Below are 18,296 nucleotides of genomic sequence, written 5' to 3' on the forward strand. Positions count from 1 at the left end.
CTTGGTTCTAAGTAGAATTGGCTTTAACTCTCCCTTCCTTACCCAAGCCATACCCCTTTCTGTTTTATTGCATAATACCTACTTCTCTTGCCATCTCTCACCTCTTCACTGCCTTGGCAAGGTACAACAGAAGTGCAGGTAAATAATATATGGCCATGCTCTGAGCCAGCTGACAGAAGGCAGGTTTAGATCAGATAAAAGGAAGCAATTCTTTACTGTGAGAAGGTGAGACACTGGCACAGGAGGCCCAGAGAAGCTGTGGATGCCCTATCCCTGGCAGTGTTCAAGGTCAGGTTGGATGGAGTTTTGAGCAACCTGGTCTAGTGGAAGGTGTCCCTGCCCATGGCAGGGGGGTTGGAACTAGATGGTCTTTAACATCCCTTCCAACCCAAATCATTCTATGCTCCTAAGAACTTGTTCAACCCTTCCATTTGGTTTCTTTCCAATGTATTCTTGCAAGGCAAATCTACTTGAGGAGACACATCTGACATCACTTTAGCAGTCAGCAGTAAGCCCAAGTAACATTTGCTAGGCTGGGTTTCTGGTTTTGTCTCTCCATTTGTGTGGTGTTGGTCTGATGGAAGGGTGTAACCATTGTAATCAATGCCCATGCTCTCTGGTGTGGTGGCAGTTCCTGCATACTGCAAGTGGCTGGCTGTTTCTGTGGTAAGGGGTTCTCTCTCACTCTGCAGCTTGCCTCTGGAGTAAGGAAATGAATCTTCTTTGCTTCTCTACAGTGTACTGTGGGCACTTCTTTTCCCACTGAAAAGCATTCAGCAGGGTCAAGAAAGGAAAATGCTTATGTTGAAGCAATGTTGGATAATGGTATCTGTGCATATAGGCTCATAGTTACATGGCAGAGAGTTACTACAATGCACCAGAACCTCCTTGTGGCAATCTGTGAGGAAGAATGTGCAGTATTTGATTGTGGTTTGGCTTGATACATGATGAGTTGCTATCTTTATCTGACTAACTAATACATGTCTCCAACTCTCATCACTGGTTCTTTTTAAAGTAGCAGTGACGGACAGGATTTGTCTGTGTAAAATATTTTCTGGCAAACAGGCTACTGTCACTTTTATGTCTAATTAGAATTGCCATTAAGCCTTAGAACTTTGATTTGAGAAACAGTACAACTTGTGCTGCATTTCTCTAAGCAGAATTAGCTACCTGTAGTGATTAATATGTGCTTCACAAAAAGTGGGAGCAAGTTGAATCAGCTTCAGAGTTGGCGAATTTGGCACTGCTGAGAGAAGATGCATTTGTTTGAGATTTGAAAACGTAATCATGAAGATTTTAATCTCTTTTGATGCTTTATGTAACAGAACACCATGTGACCTCAGGATCTGTGGTGTCACTGTTTGCCCTTCTTGTTTTTCTTGATCATGACCAGCCAGTATTAAACTCAGCAAACTTTGAATTGAAGCAAGTGGATAATCTTTAACAGGCAATGCTTTGCGATTCTTAAAGTGCTGCAGAATTCAGGACCTGTAGTTAATAGTGGAATGCTAATGCTAATCTTACAGCCACCAAGGACTGAGAGGTATTTCTTCCGACCCTCCATCTGGGGGAAACTAATCAGCAGGTACTAAAAAGATACATCAATGAAAGTGGGACTTCTCCAGAAACAAGTGCCTGACCAAATAATCATGAAAGTGTTATTCTTGGAACTGGAACAGCATCTGAAGAGGTATTTGTAAAGTTTTTAATATGGAGATGCTTGATTTATTTGTTTTAATTTTTGGGGGAGGTTCCTTTATTTTGTTTGTGCAAGTATTTAATACTTCTAAATCAAGTTGCTTGGCACTTGTTAAAACTATTTCAGGCTAGGAACATCATACTGGCTGAGAGTACTGTCATGCAGAGTTGATTACTTATTCAGAGGAAATCTACATGCCTTGAAATATCTTTACTGCAGTATTTAAAATAATCTGTATTATAAAACATTAGCTCTTATACTGCTTTTATTTCTTTTTTCAAAAAATGCTATTCCAGTTATTTCAAATCTTAAGTAATGTAATATTAAACAAAACAAAAAAAAAACCCAGGATTTGAAACTCATTAACAAGTAAATTTGTATTCATTCAAATACTTTTAAATAGTGCATATTATATATGAAAAGTATCTTCTGTACTGTCACATAATTAAAGGAAAGTTTTGTTAATCCGTCTTGTTAAATGTTTGGAGAGAACTGAAATACAGCTTAGTCTTCTGCAACCTCCTTTCCGTATTTACAGTGAAATATGAACTGCATGTTTTTTATGTGGTTCTTTCTTGTGTTTAAAATAAGTACCAAGTAACTTGGTGAATTGGAAAAATTATTTTACTGAGTTAAAAATTCATGACAGTGCAGGGAAAAAATGCCCTGACTCTTCATGTTGCAGAGTTGTTTTTCTCTGTGCAGAAGGAAAATACCCATCTGTGGGAGGGAGCGTGGAATTTGTTCCTAACTTCTGATCTCTGAACTGGTGCTTTTCTTATGCCACACCCTTAAAATCTAAACCCCTTGATCTTATATAAATGTTTACATATATCAACTAATACATTTAGCTTCATATTTTTGTCATGTTATGTTTGTGGTAGTGCTTGTGGAGAACAGCTTTCTTCTGTGAATGGTGTTGCTTTAAAGAATATAAAATTGTACATTGGAAAACTTTTTTTTAAAGTTCAATTTTAATTTTTTTCAGTAATTGATAGTTTCTGAAAACATGTTGAACTTTCAAATAAACAGTAAAATTGTAGTAAATTAATCTGAATGGTTAAGGATAAGTATATTCTATCACTGCAGTTCATGTGGAATGGGAACAGTTATGTTATGTGTGAGCAGCACATGTATACAGCAGTGACTGCTATAATGGTTTACTGAACAAGGGAGGTAGTATTGAGGAGGTTGTTTCCTACCATCAACCAAGCTATTCCACAGAAAGGGTAATGAAAAAGGTGTGGTGGAGTAAACATGTAATTTTCTTTAACCTTTTTGCATTATTAAAAGGCTTTGTTGTGACTGACTTTTACTCATACACAGAGGAGCATGATGTAGCAGCTCTAGTCATAAACCAAAGTCTGCATCTGCTAGCATTATACAGAAAATGGGGACAGTTTCTCCTGTAGTCTTACCCTGCAAGCTACTTTCTATTTAGTTTTTTTCTTTTGCCTTTGTTTCCTCTAGTTTCTCTTGCAGAGATGCTGGTTTTCTCCTGGTTATTGTTCAGTGAATTCAAGTTGGCTGGTTGTCTTGTCACCATAAATAGCAGATGCTAAATGGCAATTGCAAATGGCAGCCTTTCTTGGCTAATATTGTGTGTGACTATATGTTTGTTTTTTTTCCTCAAAACTGACCCTGCTAGATGCATGGGTCAAATACAAAGAAGCATTCAGCTTTTTCTGGTGTAGATGCAGAATTTTAGAGTGGGTGCAGTTGTGTGTGGCCTTCTGGAGGAAAGAGAAGCAATTCTAGAGTCAGGCATCTCATTTAAAACTTAGAGACTATGGATACAGCTGTTGAGGATACAGCTGGTGAATCTTTTCCTTCTTTCAGTCCTTGGTCAAGGGCAGTTTGCAGTATACTGTGAAGGACTTGTACTCTTAATAAAATTAAATACTTGTTGCATATTTTGCATTTTAAGTTTGGCTGCCAGAATGAAGTCCAAGATTCAGAGTTAATGCTCTGGAGCTCCACCAAATTGTTTTGGAAAAGCAATCCCTAATGTCTGTGTGCTGTTGGGGTGCTGTCTAGCACTAGACAGCTGGAAATGGTGATTGTATGGGTGTGCAGGAGCTGCAGCCTCTTGTGAAGTGCAGATTGCAGAGAGGTGGCTGTGTCCACTTTGGATGTACACCACCATCTTTCATTATTCATACAGAAAAGAATAGTGGTGTGGCATCCTCCATATTTCTTTTTGGAACTTGGTTGGAAGTGCAGATGGGAGGCTATGGGGAGATAAACACAGGTCAGAAGATATTTTAGCCTTTGCTTATGGCATAAACTGGAAGGAGAGAGCATTGGGTACATCTGCTAACTCTTAGGATGGGTAAAGTGGGATGTAGTTGGTTAAAATACATGAATAGTGAAGGCAGGCATGAAAACATCTGTCTTGCTGTTATATTTAGGTCATCCCTATTTGAACATCAGTAATTTAAATTTATTAAAAACATACCTAAGTGATGGACATCTAGTCTCTGACAGGTGGACTTGGCAGTGTTAGGTTTTACAGTTGGACTCAATGATCTTAAAGATCTTTTCCAACCTAAATGATCCTATGATACTGTGATATCAAGGGATAGAAAACTCACTGTATTTATGAGCTAATGTTCTTACTCCTAAAAAAAGAGGCTTTAATTCATCATTAGGTAAATATTAGGTAGTTGTACTCTAATATGAAAAAGTAAAACAAAAGTCTAACAGCCCCTTAAAACTAGTGTATTCTCTATTTGAAGGTATTTTTTCACTGAAGTCCTATCTCAGTCCTCCCAAGGATTTAAAGGATCCTTTCAAGTACCTCGACATCTTTCAGTCTGTCAGTATAAGCAAATTCCCTCAGCCTTGGAATCAGTTTAATGCTTCTGTTCTACCTACAACAGTTTATTGATGGCTTGTTTTAAGATGCAGAGTTCTTCAGAAATAGGGATGAAAAACAGGTTTGGGCAAGTCAGGAGCCTATCTGAGTGGCAGCAGTGCTACCCTGTGACTCAAACATTCACTTACAAATATTTTTCTTTGTAGTTGTCATGATTGCTTGTACCTGAGCTGCTGATTGATGTTACTGTACACCTGGTGAGGGCCTCTATCAATTAGTAGTAGCTGGGAACAGTCAGAGAGGAATTCCCCTGTTCTGTATCTTGTGTGGGAGGAGGCATGCCTCCCTGGGTGGGAGGTTGCCTAGTGTGGGTTTTAGAAAAGATCTGTGCTTGGTGTACAGCAGTGATTCCTTGGCTCTGTCAGTAGAGCTGGAAGAGGGAATTTAAATGTTGCAGTAAGGATTTTCTCTCCTTCCCATGTATTGAGCGTAGTGTGGAAGCTCATTGTGTTGTTGCTGTAGAAGAGTGGCTACTGGGCTAACCCTGTGTAAGAATGAGGAAACAATTCCTGGGAGCTGTTTTGGACTCCATGCATTTCTAACTGCATTAATCAGACTTCTGATACTACAGTTACTTTGGTTTTGTTTTTGTGGGGATTAGGTTTTGTTTTGAATTGTTTTAAGCCACACAGCTTCAGGGTGTCATTATAATGATAGTGGTTTCTGGAGGATGAAGTAATTGTTTTTCAGAAGTGTTAGGTGCCTGACATAGTATATACACAAGCCTTGGACCTTATATATACAAAAGACCCTTGGACATCTAATTAAATGGTTTAGGTGGCTATCCACCAAAAAACATGCATCAGCAGTTTTAGGGAGAGGACCGGAATGCTTCATAAACAGGGTGCCACTCGTAAAAGTAGCCGTCGCTTGGTAAAGAGGATTACCCAGATACTGATTAGGTATGAAATGATAGGCTGCAATCTTTCCTTTGAAAGTTGTGTATTAAAAGATAAAGAGATCGTCTTCTGCTGTCTGCAAATGTCTGGCTCAAGGGCAGCTAAATGTGGTGGTGTGTGCCCTGCATGGCCACCTGCATGGTCACCATGGATCCAACTGTCTCAAGGTGCTTGCTGCCTTTAAGCTAGACGATGCTGTCCTGTGGAAAATTAGAGCTTCTTACTGCCTGAGGTTCCTTTACAGGATCAGTAGGGTACTGAGGAAGGCTGGCTCCCATTTAAAGGAGAACCAGGACTTCAGGATATACAGCCTTTTTTAGATGACCTGGACCCATGCCAGCGGTTTGCAGTCTCTGGCCTAGAAGGTGCTCCAGGGAAATGTTCAAAATATGCTGAGCCAGCACACCTGTGTTCTGTTCTCTTTGGTTTGCAGTGTGGCAGGGTTTCAAGAAAGAAGTGTTGTGCTAAAGTAGGTAATACACCCCTAAAGCCACAAGGCAGTCAGGTCAAATTATAATTTTGATCAATCTGTTCTTTAAGTAATTTTTAAGTTTTGAAGCATACCTTATTTCATAGCCTTACCTACTTTCCCAGGTATCTTGTATTCTATTTCAAATCAGTATCACTTTACAATTTATTCCTTCAGCAAGGAGAGTGTAAATGGAGATATTCTGTTGGGATTTCTGTGATTGTGAGTCAGCAGGATTTGTCTCTTAAATCACTGAAGCTGTGCCTGCATTAAGAAGCCTGGGAGTGCTCTTCCACTACGGAGTTGAGCTGTACCTATTTCTCAATGCTGTACTGAGTTTGAAGCATGGGCATTCCTCTCATGTGCTTGTTTTCACCAATGGGGGGAAGGTCACAGGGGGAAGGTACAGGTTAGCCAGGAAATTATCTCACAAGTGCTCAACTCAGTGGCTGTTAAAAGGAGTAAGTTTTTGGAGTACACTGCACTGTGCAGTAAATCAGGTCATATTCTTACTTGTTGGTAGAAATTCTCCCCATGCTTCCTGAATGGTAATGGAGGTACATGGGGCTTGATTTCTGGAAATTAACATTTCCATTCAGGTAGAAAAATATGTACAGTTCTTCTTGGATGGTACAGAAGGTCTTGAATTTTTCCTATATTTTCTTAGGAAGTCACCCAATTAGGATAAACTGTGAGTTGTGGCATTACTAGAGCAGAGTATTTTGACCACTCAGAGATTAAGAAATACGGCATTTCAAATTTGTGTAATATGCATGCATTGGAACCAGAAGAGTTAATCTTAAAATAATTTACCTACTTGTACATTGATACTGCTGATACACCTGAAGCCATTTGCTGGTGATTGCAGAGACTGAAACTGTGGGAATGTAAATGTGCAACTGGATAGAGGTCGATTGTCTTGAAATACTTACTGAGGAAGAAAAGTGGCACTGAACTCTGAGCTTATTGTCTTGATTTTTCTATATGTGTAAACAAATTGCAGGGTTGGGATTTTATTATTATTTAACAGAATGACCTTAAAATGGTTCTGCACAGCAGGGTGGTAATGAGGGATCTGCTACCACAAAAGCTGAGAAGTGGCCGATTTTCATCCTCATTCATGGCAGATCGGGTTCTGCATCCCGGGTGTTCCTTTCCCACACTGAGGACTTACCTTTTGTTTCTGTACTTTTCATCAGCTGTTCTTAGTAATTTCTGTAAAAGCTGGGGTAGGGAACTTTATACCCAGCTTCCTGAAGACCATAGGACAACTCTAGTTAATTGCAGAAGTTTTGGCTTTTTTCCTAGCAACCCTGAGTTGGCTTCTAGTGTGATAGGCTTCTGTATGAAACATAGGCTTAATTTCAAGTGTCACACCAAAAAATGGCCATCAAAGGGCAAATGGTATTCAGTGGGAAGTGTAGACCAGCTGTTAATGCTATATAAATACTTATTTAATAAGTGTGACTAAATTATTAGCTGATCCAAGATTTTTAATATAGTTTCAAGGGTAACAATTAGAAACAGAGGAGGAGGTGGGAAAAGAGGAAGGACTGAATTAAGGAGTTTTTAAAAAAAGGCATAATGGGTGTAAACTTTATAAGGAGCTGGGGACAGGGGAAATGAAGAGCCTCAAGATCCTCCATCTCCCCTTTCCACAATTAGCAGTGCTCAGTTAGACATAGTTTTCCCATTTCATGAGACCTGTTGTGGCTTTCTGGCAGCCCTTAGGAAACAGAAAATAATACAAGTTCAAAAATAATAGAAGATGATCCTTCTTAGTTACAGGTTAATTTGGCTGGTTTTTAATTTGATTACTAAACCTACCATGTACTGTTGAAAGTAACCTTCAATAGGGGGGAGTGGGTAGCTGTCAGCCACTTTCTTGTTGTCCCTCTGGGGTTGTTTGTCCCCTGGGTCAGAGATGCTTTTTAATACAGAGACTTTCATCTTTCCAAATGCTTGTCATGTCAGTATGCCAAAACACTCCCTATACTTGCCATGCTTGTTATGTTAAGTGTAACTTAAAATGCTCCAGTGACTCTTTCCTTCCCTCTTCATTTAATTTTGGAGTATGTGGTTGAAAAATCTGTTGTGCAGTTAGGATAAGTAGGATTAAATATTTGTGTAAGTGGTTTTTACTTCAGGGTGTTCTTGCCTTTGAGAAAAGCATTTACACATGAAAGGTACACAGAAGATTAGAGAATTGAACACTCTTTCTATGCATTAAATTATTGAAGCCAAACTTAACGTAGAGAAAAAATAAATTTGGGTTGTGAAACTTAAAGGTTGTAACATTTTATCACTCTTCTATATATGCTGCATTATGGCATTAAACTTCTTTCCCACATCCATCCTGGGAACAATGTCAGAATGCAGTGTTGACATTGTGTGGAGCTTTCTGGAGGAAAGAAAATATTCCTGGCTCAGATGTCTCACTTAAAAGTTTCAGGATGCTAACATGTTGGTGGATTCCTTCCTTTGCAGTCCTTGGTCAAGGGCACTTTATGGGATGCTGAGGAGGAGGAGGGCTTTCACCTGTAGTAAAGTCAAATATTTCACACCTACTCATTTAAGGGTTTCTGAAATCAGGAATGATTCCCAAGCTGCATGTTACTGTAAATGCATAACTTCTTTAAAGTGGAGTAGCATCTGGATGTAATTTCAGTTTTTGAGTTATGATAGACCTCAGCTGGCTCTGTGAAGGGACTTTGAAACTCATTGGATATCTACAGAGCACAGACCTTTATCTCAACTGCATTGCTAGAAGGTTATCTGTGCATGATCTCGGGAAAAGGGATGCCCTATATCCTTCTCCAAGTATCAAAATTGCTTTAAGATGGCTCATATTTCCCATCAGAGTTCTCTCTGACGGGTAACAAGTGGGTCATCTCTTTGTTTGGCTGTATCCAGATACTTGATTATAGACATGTTTTGTTTTGTCAGCATTAAAATTAGTACAATCATTATAATTCTCATTAAAAATAACTAGGATTGACTTGGTAATTAGTTGCCTGTCAAAGAGAAAGAAGATATCCTCAGAGGAACCAGTGAGAACCTCTCCTTGTTTTTCTTTTGATCTTACATGGTTATCTTGCTTTAAATGCAGCCTTCTCTCTCTTGAGTAGAGCTCACAGCGTGATACTTCTGTGTATGCACTGTGATCAGAGATACTGTCAGGTTATTTCCAGAGCCCCAGTAGGGTGTGTGTATTCTTTCCACTAAATATTTATTTAGTTATGCTTGCACATCTGGGAAAAAAAAGTAAAAAATAAAAGTATTTACAAATACAGCACTTCATTTCACTGGCATATTGCATAGCTTTCCCTTTTATCTGTTTTTCCTGGAACTAAACCCAATTTCGAGCAATCAAATAAACTAAATTATAGATGCAAATAAGATTACTATGGAGGAGGAAAAGCTCACATTCACATTTAGGAAAACTGAGAGAGTACTGTCTTGTAGAAAGAGCTTTTTCAATTTAGCAGAAATATGTAAATTGAAATAACTGAATTCAATCTTGAAATAAAACAAGTCTTTTGGAGCTGAGCAGTAATTTCTTAGTGGCTTGGTTTCTTTAAATCAAGATCTTAACTAAAGATTTGGAGCTGGAAAAGGAAGTTGGCTGAATAAAGATTTTGTGATCTTTATTTAGGCTATCTGAAGATGGGGCTTGTGTGGGTGGGGTTATTTTGTTGGGTTGTTTTTTTTTTGGTCCTTAGTCTGTTAAAAATATTTATGATTTACTGTGGGAAATTTCGTTGGACAACTTCTCCAGTTATGTACCTTTACTGAGATGAAGAAAAAAAATCATGGTCTCTTGAAATAAATAAACCTTTAGTCCTTGATGTCAAGAACAGCCAGAGCTTTCTCTCTCAGTTATTAGCTTGGCACAATTTTGCGTAAGTTGGATGCTGGGAGGGTTGCTGTCAATACACAAAGAATTTTGAATCTATGAATTTTAAGGCAGAATGGTACTCTGCCATTTATTCTCCATTTTTAGATGCCAAGTGAAATGCACAGTCAGATGTCAGGTAGAATCTAATTACTGTAGCCTTTTCTTGAGTAAATGGCAGATTTTATTTTTAACCTCTTCAGTACTTGCATTCTGCAGTTGAAAGCTGTAGTTGAAGTTCACAAGATCTGAGCCTGAGCGTAAGATGAAAGTGTGCTGTGACAGCAATTGCTGTTCTTCTAATATGGTTTCTGGTGTGGCATCTTTGTAACATCATCAAAAGCTGAGATTTATTTTATGTTCAGAAGATGCTTATCGAGGGTTTTTAATGTTGTCATCTGAAGGGAGCATACACTGACAAGGTACTTAAAAGATAAATGTTTTAAGTTAAAGAACTCTTTAACACGCATGGAGAAATATGACAAACCAGACTTGTATAGAGACAAAATGATTCTGTGCTGTAGTTTACCTCATTATGTGCATAAGATGAAAAGCACTTTTTTCAAGTGCTTAGCATGAATAAATTGAGACGAGGAAATTACTTAGTGGGAGCGAAAGTGTTTAAGAGCTGAAATATTACAAAAGGTTACACGTGCTAAAAGTCTTTGGCTACTGTTTGTATGTTTCATTTTAGAAGTCAGTTTACTTGAGGATCAAAGATGCCGGTGAGCTACTCGTTTCTGTATTGTTCTCTACCCTGCTGATTTCTCAGGAGCCCATCTCGAGTCTTTTTCTGTTACTTTATGCAGTTTGTGAACACCTGGGTGGCTCTGTAGGAACGCATGCTTCCAAAGCATGTGCTAACAACATGAATTTGTCCAACCCAATGCAGACCTAGAGTGTCTTAACCAAACTGAGGAATTCTGCAGCCTTTTTCACCTCTACTCCCAGGAATTAAAGCTTTTCCAGGAGTCGAATATCATGTATTATCTGTTAATGAGGTGTCAAAATAGGTGGTTATAATGTTTTGAGTAACACAGTAGTAATGCTGACGCCCTTCTAGAGGAAAACGGAGTTTGCAGAACTACCTTCCTTAAACCTTCCGTATACTTTATTTTATAAATGAGACATTTGTTAAAAACAACAGCAAAAACCCATACTTAGAGTTCAGTGTCTGTCCTTGTTCAGGCAAGGATGCTGAACTGAGAACATCAGAGATAGTGGTGCTGTCCCCTCCTCCCAAAAAATTTCAGCCCAGTTTTGGAGATAAAAGTAATTTATATCATGGGGTTTTTTTAATTCCCTACATGATCCACTTTCTCAGCCATAAAGGGACACTTATGGTTTGCTTTTTTGTAGAGTGGGCAAAGCAGAGCACGCATATTAATATGCAGTCCTACTTACGCAGCTGACAGCTTTCTGTTGAATCACAACTCTGCTTGTAGGCATCTAAAAATAAATGACAGTTTTTTTAAAAGCCCACTGAAGTTAATGGAAGATGGTTAATGAGTTTAGTGGGAATTTGATTTAGGATCATATGTGTTATCTCTTCTTTGTGAAGATTAATATAGATTAAAGATGGCAGTGTTGTTAATTTAGTTTGAGAATGGTATAATTTTTCTGTTGTAAATGAAATAATGGCATTTGATAATTATCAGTTGTTACGGCAGAACCAATAACCATGTTGGAATGAATCCATGACTTTATTTCTACATATATGAATAAAACCAAATAACAACAGTCTGCTGTCTGTCCTGCAGTAGCAAAGCAGGCGTTTTCAGGATACCTCTGTCCAGGCCTGTGAGTTTGCTATCTTCAAGTTTTTTTCTAAGAGCCTGATTAGCAGTGATAGGACATAGCTGGTTTTGCACCTACTCTGCCCTTTTTCTGATGAAGAACTACAAGTCACAGAGGTTGTCCCAGAGCTTTTGTCCTACTGCAGTTCTGTTAATTGTGCTGAGTAACTGCCATGGGGAGGAGTCATTTGAGACATTGCTGGTTTTGAAGCCCAACCTCTCATAAAATATGAATTTAGATCAAGTCAAGGAGTTGATAGAGATTCCAGTACAGATTACTGCTGGCACTGTCTGTCAAAGGGCTCACTTGATGACTGGTGTGTAGTGAGTAACCTCTGCAGAGAAAGTGCTACGGGGAGGTGTCCGTGCAGCACGTGGGTCCTGGGCTTGTCCCTCGGGGGGAAGCTGGAGCCTGGTGCACGTGTTCCAATGCATTGCCTCGCTTTACTTGCTGTCACGAGTTTGCAAGTCAGTACAGGGAGGGTGTTTTCTAAAACACTTCCTTTTATTTTCAGCCTGTTAGCTGCTATCCTGTGCATATTCCCCACATATCCAAAGGGTGGAATGAGAGCTGTGCCCTTGTAGGATGTGAACCCTCTCTGGTAACAGGAAAGTGGCTGTGAGGAATTATTATTCTTAAATGTGACCTCCCTGTGAACAGGATTAGTTTGTACTACTCTGCTGGCATTACTGAATGAAAGAATAGTAGTGTAGGACAACGTAAATAAACTAAGAAGGATGATGCAGATACGCAAATGCTAAATTTAGCTTTAAGATGATTATTCCGTGCCTCCTGGCTTTCCTGCTTCTCTGGGAGCAGCACCTGTGATGTATGTGACTTGTAGATCTTGAAGAGGTTTGCTGTAGAGAATGGAAGAGGGTTTTTACTTTTTTTTGCACCTTTATGTAATGTAACATGCTGAAACTGCAGGTCTAGAAAAGAGTGGTTTTTAAGGGTTGGCTGTTTCTTGTGACAGTATTTGATGGTGATCTAGTTCAGCCTTGGGTCTCTTTCTAAGCCACTGGTAGAGAAGATCACTTGGACGGGCACTGAATGTAGTTGCTGTGTTCCATGACACATGAGAGCATAACATTTGTTGAGAAAAACACCACAGTTAGGTGGGAGATGGATCTTATCCTAAATTATTAATGCACATGCTGCAACTTTTAGGACTAAGTGCCTTATGGCACAACCTAAAAATAAGTCAGTAGGCATTTTCCCTGTTACTGCAGAATAGTATCAGCCGGCTTGCTAGAAGTCCACAGGTTTGTGCCGTATGTGCTTTTGTAGATGATAGGTGGCTGAGTATTTTTTTCAAAAAAGGCCTTATGGGCTCGTAAGGCGTGTGTAAGGGATAAAGGGGGCTTGTAGCCGTCTGAAACAGTTTTATCTTCAGCAGTATGTGAGTATCCTACTTTTCCTGCTTGGCATGGGCGAAGCGAGCAGAGCTGCCGGGCACGGGCTGCGCTTTGCGGGGCTGAAATGTGCTGATTTCGGGCAGAGGCGGAGGTACGGCTCCCTGCATAAGCCGTGGGAGGCGGCACCGGGACTTTCCCGCTGCCGCGCGCCGATAGGTGGCGGTGTCGGCGCGGCCACGGGCGGCCCTCGGCGCGTCCCGCGCTCCCGCCGGGCCGTGCGGGGTTCCCCCGCCGCTCCCCGGGCCCGCTAATTATTTTTTTTTTCTCTCTTCTTTTTTTTTTCTTTTTCTTTTTGTTTTTAATTTTAAGTCCCCCTTCGTTGCTGCGGGCAGGGGCCGGCAGCGCGAGCGGCGCTGCGGCAGCGCGCGTGCCGGGGCTCGAGGAGGCGGCGGGACCGAGACTTCCCCCCCGCCCCCCTTTCCCCGCGCGTGCGGGACTGTTCCGCGTGGGCGCCGCCGGCCCGCGCCGCGCGCGGCCGGGAGGGGCGCGCTAATGAGATGCGCGCGGCTTGGGGCGGGGCCCGGGCAGCGCAGCCAATGGGAGGCGGCGCCGGCGCATAAATGATGGGGGGGGCCGGGATGCCCGGGTTTTGTGCTGCGCGGCGGAGCGCTGACCCCGCTCGGAGCCGGCCGAGCGCAGCCCCGTAGGGTCCCGCAGGGTCCCGGCCCCGCCTCGCCCGGCGGAGCGGCCCCGCACGCACACACGCCTTCGAGAGGAGCGAGACCCGATTTTTTTTTTTTTCCGGGGAGCGTTTCTGGCCGCGGTTGCATGAATGCCCAATGTTGTAGACCGGTGGCAATGGATCTAGGAGTTTATCAACTAAGACACTTCTCGATTTCGTTCTTATCGTCATTGCTGGGCACCGACACCTCGTCTCTGAGGCTCGACAGTAGGTAAATAAGTGTTGTGTCCGAGCGGCTCTGCCGGCGCGGCGGTAGCGGGGCAGGTGAGCTCCGGGCTGGCTCCTTTGTCCGGGGGAGCCGCAGCGGCGGCACCGGCGCCCTCCTCTCCCCCCGGAGGTGCTGCCCTTCCCGGCGCCCAGCGCTTCTGCCGCAGCCTGCGATTGAGCTCCATCTTTATGGTCCGTCGGGGGGCAAAATGTCGGGATATTTAGTCGGGGCTGCGGGCGGGGGGGCTCGGCGCGGCTTTACAGGTTGCTTTGCTGCATTAGAGCATCCTGGTGAGGCGGCGGTAGGGCAGCGTGAGGATGACTTTCTCAGCCAACTGGCTACCAATGCTCGCGTCTCTTATCTCTTAAATAATTCAGCCGCCGCTAATGTTGTATGTTTTTTCTCTTTCTTTTTCTCTTGCAGCTCCTCTGGTGCAAGCGTAGTAGCTATCGACAACAAAATCGAGCAAGCGATGGTACGTACTGATGGGGCTTAAAACCTTGCTCGGGCTTGAAGCAGTAAACAATATGGGGATAGAGCGGCGTTACCGTGCTGGGACGCGTTTCGGTAGCGGAGCCGGGGACGGAAGGGGAGGCACGGCGTCGAGAATTTTTTTTTTTTTTTTTATTCATTTTTTGATTGATCAAAGGCTTCCCGCGGGGAGGAATGCGCACGTTTGTGTATTGATGCCGGGGAGGGAATGACGGCATTGCTCTTGGCTACTGCCTCCCCAAACGATTGATCCCGGCTCCATGCGGCGGTGGAGGGGCGCTGCTGGGCAGAAAGCGGAGCGTATTTGTGGGTTTTTACAGTCTCAAAGAGAGGACGTTTTGGGGTAGTTTTAATTTTATCTTTTTAACTCCCCCCGCAAGCGCAGGCGAGCGCAAAGCTAGCGAGCGCATCCCCCGCGGGCTGCAGCCGGGGCATCCCCCGCCGCTGCGCCCTTCTCCCCGCGGGCGGCACGGGCGCTGCGGTGCCCGGAGCCGGCGGCTTCGCCTCGGGGGCCGCCGCGGCCGCTGCCCCGGCCCCCGCCCGACGCGGAGCCGGGGGCCCGGCCGCCCTTTGTTACTGGAGCGGTGCCTGGAGCCGTTCTCCCGGGAGCCTCTCCGGCTGTTGCTAGGCAAACTCCGAGCCTTTAACTCCCGGCTATAAATAACTCGGCCGCCCATTGGCCGCGCCGCGCTCTGACGTCACCCGCGGTCGCGCGCGGACGGCGGGAGGGAGGGAAATGCGGCAACCTGCGCCCAGAACTGGCTGCAGCCGGCGCGCGCGGGGGCGGGGCCTGGCGCGGGGGCGGGGCCGCTGTGCAGGCCGGGCCGCACGTGAGTGCCGGCGGTGACAGCCCGGCACGGCTCTGCTCGGCACGGCCGGGACAGCGCTACCGGGGTCACACTGCATAGCGGGCTCTGCCGCGGCTCCGGTGGGGCAGGCTGGCAGCCCAGACTGGGCGCTGCACTGCTCTCCTAACATACACTGTTCTGCGTTGCAGGATCTGGTAAAGAGTCACTTGATGTACGCAGTAAGAGAGGAAGTGGAGGTCCTCAAAGAGCAAATCAAAGAGCTGATAGAGAAGAACTCGCAGCTGGAGCAAGAAAACACTCTGCTAAAAACACTTGCCAGCCCAGAGCAGCTTGCCCAGTTCCAAGCACAGCTGCAGACTGGTTCTCCGCCTTCCTCTTCCCAGTCACAAGGGACAGCACAGCAGCCTGCTCAGCCAGCATCACAGGGCTCAGGGCCTTCAGCATAGTTCAGGATGTCATCGCCATCATGATTGCTGGCTTCTGGACTGTCCAGAGCGAGGAGGACTAGCGGGAATCCGCCACAGCCACCCTTCATCCATTTCAATGCACATTGCAACCCAGACTGAGGACTCCATGCCTTGCACACATCAGGAGAGGCTTCTCCCCCTTGTATTACACACTCATCTGTCTCTCTCTTACCTCCCTTACCCCTTTGGCTTGAAGGAGTCTATGTTCTTAGGTTGGTTGAATAAAATAAACTTCTTCCAGAGAATTAGCACAAGTACGCTGGGGACTCGAGCAGCTTCTGCAAATGGCTGAGAAACGAAGCTGCATGCCTGAACTTTTTTGGTTTGTTTTTAAATCTTCCACTCATCCAGTGCTACAGCTGATACAAGTGCTTTTCAAACTTGGAAACGTGAAGAAATAGACTGGAGTAAAAAGTGATGGCTCAACCCCCTGTAGTGCATTGGGGTTGCAAAGTGTGGACTGGTGCATAGGATCTAAGAGGAAGAGGGAGAAAGGTAATCTCAGTGTTTAACACTTAATTGTCACCTGAAACCTTAAGTGCAAATATTTGCACCGTTTTCTGAACCAGTGGACAGGTGCATAAAGCTGTATTATATATAGAAAACAGGTAGGTGACAATACAGTTGTTGGGTCATAGGATAATTACCATGAAGGTTATTTGCCTACTGTATATTTGTGTATTTAGTGTAATTACTTTGTAAAATAGAAAACTGTAACTATTTAGGTTGTACAGATTGAAGTTTAGTTGTTTCATTGGCTGATCTGAAGAAGTTTGAAAAGTTTTTTTTAATGCTACATAAATAAGAATGCACCTACGCAACTGTTCAGAATTTGGCAAATTAATGCTGTTTGTGTAACTTCTGAAGTTCCCTGGCTGCTGATAATCTTGAAGTAAATCATTGTTCATTGTAGTTTGGTTCAAGATGGGGAAAACCACTCCAAAAATTATCAAGCCCTGCTAGCAAAGAATTAAAAAAAAAATTGGATTTCCCAGTATGGATTTTTTGCATATGATCTGTATAGTAGTATGCATATGTTTTTGTGCATGTTCTCTACAGTTGTAACACGTCAATGTATTTAACTGTTGCACTTGTCAACTTTCAATAAAGCATACAATGTTGATAAATCACTGTTTGTATAGTGTACTGGTGTTAACCACAGCCACTTTTAAGATGTTGCAATGCAGTTTTACATGGATGGTGAGGTCAGCTTTTGAAAACAGGCAGATACTGAAGTTAAACGGGGGAGGAGGGAGTATGGCACCTGACTAAGCAAACTGCTGGGTTTGGTCCAGTCCTATATGGTCAGGACTGTGGGGCCACAGATATCTGTTGTATATAACAATACATAAGTTGTTTCCTAGTGGCAAACAGTGCCCTTGCCTGTGCACTGATCATCCCATGCTGGCACAGTTCCCACCCTTAACTCGGGGTGACAAAGGCAGTGAGAACTGCAGCTATCCCACTAGTATTAATTGTGCCTTCTGAAAAATGTTGAGAATAATTTCCGTTTTGTGTGTGTAAGTTTGGAAAAACTTTTTAGTAATACCGATTAAAACTGAATGTGAGCTTATGAATTTCTAGGTGAATGAATTGTGAAGGTATGATCAATGCACTGCAACCAGGGGAGCAAAGCATTTTGCAATTTTACAGCAATAGAAAAGAAATTCATTTGACTTAAAATATGAGGGTTATTTACAAAGGGTTTTTTATAGGGTCATATGACTGCTCACTTGTAATGAAAATCAGGAGATAACATTTTTGTGGAGCTTCTTGTTACTGAGAGTAATCAAGTGTAGCAGAGGAAACGAGAAAGCTGAAGGTTCAAAGTAGGACAGTTCACTCTTGTGTAATTAATAGCTAAATTTTTTGCTTTTGGTGCATACTTACCATGTAGCAGTTAAGGCACTGCTTCAGTAGTTGAATTGCCTTTATTGGGATTGCCATATTAAAGAGCTCGTGTGAGTGTGTCTTCATGGGAGTGTGAACTTGAATTGATGTGATCTTGAGATTTCAGTGTACAATTTAGGAGCACTCTTAATGAGGAAACACCAGGGAGAAATGCAGGGTTTTTCTTTCTAATGGATTAAGCTAAAATTAGGAATTGTTGATGGCCTTTGTGGCAGAACAACACTTGAATTATTTGGATCTGACAAAAGGAATGCTAATTTTGGTGCTTTTTAAAGGGCTTAATTGTCTGCAGTTGCCTTTATATTCTGACTGTCTCTTCAGTGCTTCCAGGCTCTAACATTGTAAAATTGACTTTTTATATACTTACACAGATCAGCTTTTTCACCACTTCAGCTATCAAAATTTGCTTTTTTTTATTTATTTTTTTTTTAATGAAATGGACCTCAGGGTTTATTTCTTTGAAGAATGGCATCATCGTATTCTAAATTGTAGTTTGGGGTTTTTTAAACTGTTCTTTAAGAAATTATTTGGAAGGCTTCAGGATTTTGGTTAGGTAATACATTAATAATTTTACTAAACTGTACTAAACAGTGGCAAATCAATGCTGGCAAATTTGATCATTCATGTACTGAGTAGTTCTAAACTCTGGATCTGGTTCTTGGAGCTGTTTAT

At 42.6% G+C, this 18,296-nt stretch overlaps 1 protein-coding gene across 4 annotated transcripts in view; it reads left to right on the forward strand.

Annotated features, from left to right (window-relative positions):
• TSC22D1 (TSC22 domain family member 1) overlaps positions 1-16,843 on the forward strand; it is a 90,429-nt gene extending 73,586 nt beyond the window's left edge. For 2 of the 4 annotated variants that reach the window (XM_009102965.4, XM_009102964.3), the window contains 2 exons: positions 14,369-14,420; positions 15,435-16,843. In XM_009102965.4, coding sequence (XP_009101213.1) covers positions 14,369-14,420; positions 15,435-15,692 — 310 coding nt within the window. In that variant the 3' untranslated portion in view covers positions 15,693-16,843. Of the gene's footprint in view, positions 1-13,632; positions 13,949-14,368; positions 14,421-15,434 lie in introns of those variants that run through there. The other 2 variants (XM_009102966.4, XM_018908671.3) reach the window with 2 other exon arrangements.
• The last annotated feature ends 1,453 nt before the right edge of the window (positions 16,844-18,296 follow it).

This window comes from Serinus canaria, chromosome 1, assembly GCF_022539315.1.
Source record: "Serinus canaria isolate serCan28SL12 chromosome 1, serCan2020, whole genome shotgun sequence".
Taxonomy (NCBI): Eukaryota; Metazoa; Chordata; class Aves; order Passeriformes; family Fringillidae; genus Serinus; species Serinus canaria.